This window comes from Rhinolophus ferrumequinum, chromosome 8 (genome assembly GCF_004115265.2).
Source record: "Rhinolophus ferrumequinum isolate MPI-CBG mRhiFer1 chromosome 8, mRhiFer1_v1.p, whole genome shotgun sequence".
Lineage (NCBI taxonomy): Eukaryota > Metazoa > Chordata > Mammalia > Chiroptera > Rhinolophidae > Rhinolophus > Rhinolophus ferrumequinum.
This window is the reverse complement of record NC_046291.1, coordinates 3,756,570-3,760,582: the sequence shown is the minus strand read 5'-3', so window position 1 is coordinate 3,760,582 and position 4,013 is coordinate 3,756,570. Positions and strand designations below refer to the sequence as shown.

Sequence of the window (4,013 nt, the reverse complement as noted above, 5' to 3'; positions counted from 1 at the left end):
ACCAGTACTGCATTCGCTTTTCCTCCTCCTCTGGCCTAAGTCTGCCGGCCTCTTAGGTACTGATTAGGCTGAGCAAGGGGGGTCGGGGAGAAGGTGATGTTAGATTTCTAAAGTGAAAATTAGGTTTCCTTAACTTTATAGCCCAATTGGAGCTCTTGCTCTCCCATTTAAAACCTGGTAAGGTGCTGTGTGGCTCATGTCCAGCCAGCCTGAGACCTGGCCAGGGGATGTTTATCCGGTTCTGGTCCCAGACCAGCTGCCCAACCACGCGCTGGCGGTGCCCTCAAATCAGTCGAATCTGGACACACTCATGAGAACCAGGCATTGGTCGTTTTTTCCCCCCTCTCTCTCTCCTTTTTATTATTCACAAGACTGAGATTGTTTAAATGTCATAACTTATAAGAAAATAAGCTACATTGAAATAAATTAAACACAACAGAGACGTGCTTCAGACTTGGCTCAGATAGGATATGCAACCCTAGGAAAGAAAGCCAGGCAAAACCAAAGCAAAACAAATTTCCAGGCTGTCCCAAAACGTCTGCTTTTCAGTCAACTAAAAAAGCCAGAACAGAAACAAAAATAAGTGGCAACCCCAGTGTGTGTTCTTGTATGTCATGTTTACCTTTGGAAAAGTATGGAAAGGTGGCTGCTATAGGTGACCGATTACAGCAGAAGTTTTGTTTTCTTCTGGAATGTGAGTGGAGAATATTACTGGGTGGTTTGGTCCTAGAACTTTCAAAATACTGCAGCCGAGATCCAGTCTATATAGATATCTATGTACAAAGTAGGGTAATATAATAAATATTTAGTGTGTCTTCAGCTGTAGCTGTAGCCCCTTCGAAAGCAGTCTTTTAAGCCTGTTAAATGAATATACTCTCAATTTACTTGGGATGTCCAACGTTGGGTTGCTGCTGAGTCTTGCTTCGAATGTGCGGAGTCCGCCCTGGGTCCCACGCTGTGGCTGTGGTTTCTCCACGGTGGTCAGGCCCTGGCCCTCCCTGAACCCTCAGGGCCGGGCCTGCTCCAGCTGCTGATGTTGACTTCTAATGGCGAACCTGCTGACGTGGACGGGAATGGGGACGACGATCTTGGGGTTCCGGGAAGGCTCCCCTGTCTTGGAATTGGCATTGCCGGCCTTTACGCGTTTCCACTTGGCCCGGCGGTTCTGGAACCAGATTTTCACCTGCACCTCGCTGAGTTTGAGGGCGTGGGCGATCTGCGAGCGCTCGGTCAGAGAGAGGTACTTTTTGCAGTGAAACTCCTTCTCCAGCTCCAGGAGCTGTTCGCTGGTGAAGGCAGTCCGCCGCCGCCGGTTCTTGCCGGTGGACGTGGTGCTGCCTGCGGCACCGCCGCTCGGCGGGGGCTCCTCCAGCGCGTGGCCGGGGTCTTCCTCCTTGTGAGCCGCCTGGCCGGGAAGATTGTCATCCGAGCTGTAGTCCAGATCGCTCTCCAGCGAGAAACTCTCCTCCTTGCCCTTCGGGTCGTCTTCCACTTTTGACTCGTCTTTCCCTTGCCCTCTGACAGCCCCGACTGAAAGCAAAACCAAACGGCGTTTTATTACATTTCGCACACTGGCCTGCCTTTCCCCTTCCCACCGTCACTTGGGCATTTTTCCCCCTTAGCGAATTGTCTTTCTATGACATTAACACATTGTGGTTTCCTGGCCTTTGAGGGGTGGGGGGTGGGGGGCGTGAGAAAGCTCAAAGGAGAGGAGGGGACAGGACAGGCGAAGGCCCTTTGCCCAGATCCATCACTCAAGGGGCCCGCCGAAGCTCCTCTGCACCCTCCCAGCCTCCAGTAGCTTAAGGCCCAAGTAACAGGAGGCGTCAGGCCCAAGAGAACGTCCTCTTTGTTCCAGGGATGGGGGCTCGGTGAGGACTGAGTGGGAGTTCACGATCACCCCCCGCAGTGAAAATTTGGTGAACCTCAATTTTCGTCGCAGCCAGAGTGGAGACGTAGGAAGGTGCAGATCACAGACCGTGTCTTATTATATATTTTTTGAGACAGAAAATGTTGGTCAAAGGGAAGTTTGATAGCCTTAGGAGAAGTTCCCACCAGACACCCCAACATACACATGCAGACCAAGCCTCCAGGAATCCGATTATCCCAGGCGAGCAGTGAGGGGGTTCAATCAGGCTGGGCGTCCCCGAGCACACGCACTGTGTGCAGCCCAACCCGCCTCCCCTTAAGGCTGAAACCTAGCGGGGACCCCAGGTCACCGCACGGGAAAGGGCAGGGGTAGAGTCGGCCAAACTCCCCACCAGACAGATACGCCGCCCGGTCCAGCAGCTGGCCAGAGGTGCTAACTGCCACCCCCACCCGGCCCAGCTTGTTGCTTGGCTCTAAATGCCCGCCCCCGGCCCCCCCCCCGCCCCCGGCGCAGCGGCGCTGCGGGGCGGCATACTACGGCTCCTCAGGCTGGGGGTAACCTGGGCGGGGGTCGGGCGAGGGCTCGGCCTCGCCCCCTTTGCAAGGCTGGTAACCCGGAGCTGGCTCGCCCCCGCCTCCTCCCGCCCCTGCGCCCGGGTCGCGCGCGCCAGCAACTCACCGAGCGACGCCTGCACCGCCTCCGCCGCGGAGAAGGCGAGCAGCGAGCCCTCCTTGGCCAGGAAGGCTTTGCCATCCTCGGCGTCGGCTTGCAGCACCTCCGCCTTGTCGAAGTTGCCGCCGCCGGGGAGCGGCTGCGGCGCGAACTTGCGGGCGGCCGCCGCCTCCTGGTGTTGGGGAGACGCGGAGAAGCCGCCGGGCAGCGTGGCCATGAGCGTGGAGGTGAGCGCCATGCCCTGCGCCAAGCTGGAGCAGAAGCCGGTGGGCAGGCTGGGGATCTGGTGGTGAGGGTGTGCGGGCGGCAGCGCCGGCTGCAGCGCGGCCTGGGGCAGCGCGGGCGGAGGCGGCGGAGGCGGGAGCACCACCGGCCGGTAGGGCATGAACATGGGGTAGCCTGTGTAGACGAAATGGCCGGGGCTGGGCTGCGGCGGGCTGCCGATCAGCGAGTCTATGCTGAAGGCGGTACTACTCCCCAGCGGGCGCTGCATCATCATCAGCGACGGCGGGAACGCTGCGCTCATAGACGCGCTCGGGAGAGGCCACCGAGAGGCGAAAAGTCCCTGCACCGCGCCGCCACCAGGAAGCCTGCAGGGCGCGGGGTGCACAGCCGGGCGTGTGGGGCAGGGGCGGAGCGGTACCCGGAGAGCAGACGCCGCCGCCCCTCAGTCCTGGGCCCGTTGCATGCCCGGTGGGTGGTACGCGGGGTGAGGCCGTGCACCCCGGAGTGGAGAGGGCGCCCGGGCCCCGCAGGCTCGCTGGAGCCGCTGCCCGCCGCTTGCCCGGCGGAGCCCGCGCGCGTCGCGTCCGCGGCCCTTGGCCCCGGCTCACAGCCGTCGGTGCGTCCGTCTGTCCGTCCCGCAGTCCGTTGCCTCCCGCGGGTAGCTGGGGAGCGCGCGAAGCTGGAGCACTTGTCTTCCGCGGGCGCCGCCAGCACCTTTAAATCGCGCTCCTCTTTCTCATTCACATTTTGCCTGCTGCCCATCCCGGCTCGCGTCACGTGGGGCCGAGCGCCGCCCCCTATTGGCTGCGCCAAGAGGGGCGGGGAAGGTGAAGCTCCTCCCCTTTCACCAGGGCAGGCCGCGAGCTAGCTGCAGGCGCCACCAGCCGAGCGCGCGGGCCCGAGAGCCCGAGTCTGCGCGCCCTGCCCGCGCCGCGCAAACTTGAAAGAGGCCGTGGGCACCCCCAAGGCTCGAATCCCGAGGCCCAGCAACCCCGTCGAGGCCGCCTCCAAGGGCAGCTTCCCGGCCTAGGGCCCACCGCGGCTGGGCCGAGGGCGTTATGTTTCTTTTATATTTCTTTTGCGTTGGAATAAACCTGCCCGCGGCTACCCAAGTTCTGGGAGCTACTGCTGCGCCAGGGGTCCCGACGAGGTTCCCGGAGTTCGGGGCAAGATCCTGCCGCTTCAGATCCGCCCCTAGGGCGCCGATCAGGAGCTGACAGCCCCTGCCGGCCTCAGGGAACCCGCG

The 4,013-nt window shown here is 61.1% G+C and overlaps 1 protein-coding gene across 2 annotated transcripts; it reads right to left on the bottom strand.

The window, feature by feature from the left end:
* Window positions 1-324: 324 nt before the first annotated feature.
* Window positions 325-3,485, bottom strand: GBX2 (gastrulation brain homeobox 2). Of its 2 annotated transcripts, none has more exons than XM_033112446.1 (2): window positions 2,549-3,485; window positions 325-1,530 (listed from the first exon to the last, which is right to left on the bottom strand). In XM_033112446.1, the coding sequence occupies exons 1-2, from the start codon at window positions 3,066-3,068 to the stop codon at window positions 1,007-1,009; spliced, it is 1,044 nt and encodes a 347-aa protein (XP_032968337.1). In that variant the 5' UTR covers window positions 3,069-3,485; the 3' UTR covers window positions 325-1,006. The 2 variants fall into 2 exon arrangements, with proteins under 2 accessions (XP_032968337.1, XP_032968338.1); XM_033112447.1 differs by having other exon boundaries at window positions 1,422-1,530; window positions 2,515-3,219.
* Window positions 3,486-4,013: the final 528 nt, after the last annotated feature.

What these genes read in the sequence shown, in the direction of transcription:
- GBX2 (XM_033112446.1), bottom strand. Translation starts at nt 3,068, where the DNA reads ATGAGCGCAGCGTTCCCGCCGTCGCTGATGATGATGCAGCGCCCGCTG. An exon ending in GGCGGTGCAGGCGTCGCTCG is followed by an intron (nt 1,531 to 2,548) that starts GTGAGTTGCTGG and finishes TTTTGCTTTCAG; the next exon opens with TCGGGGCTGTCAGAGGGCAA.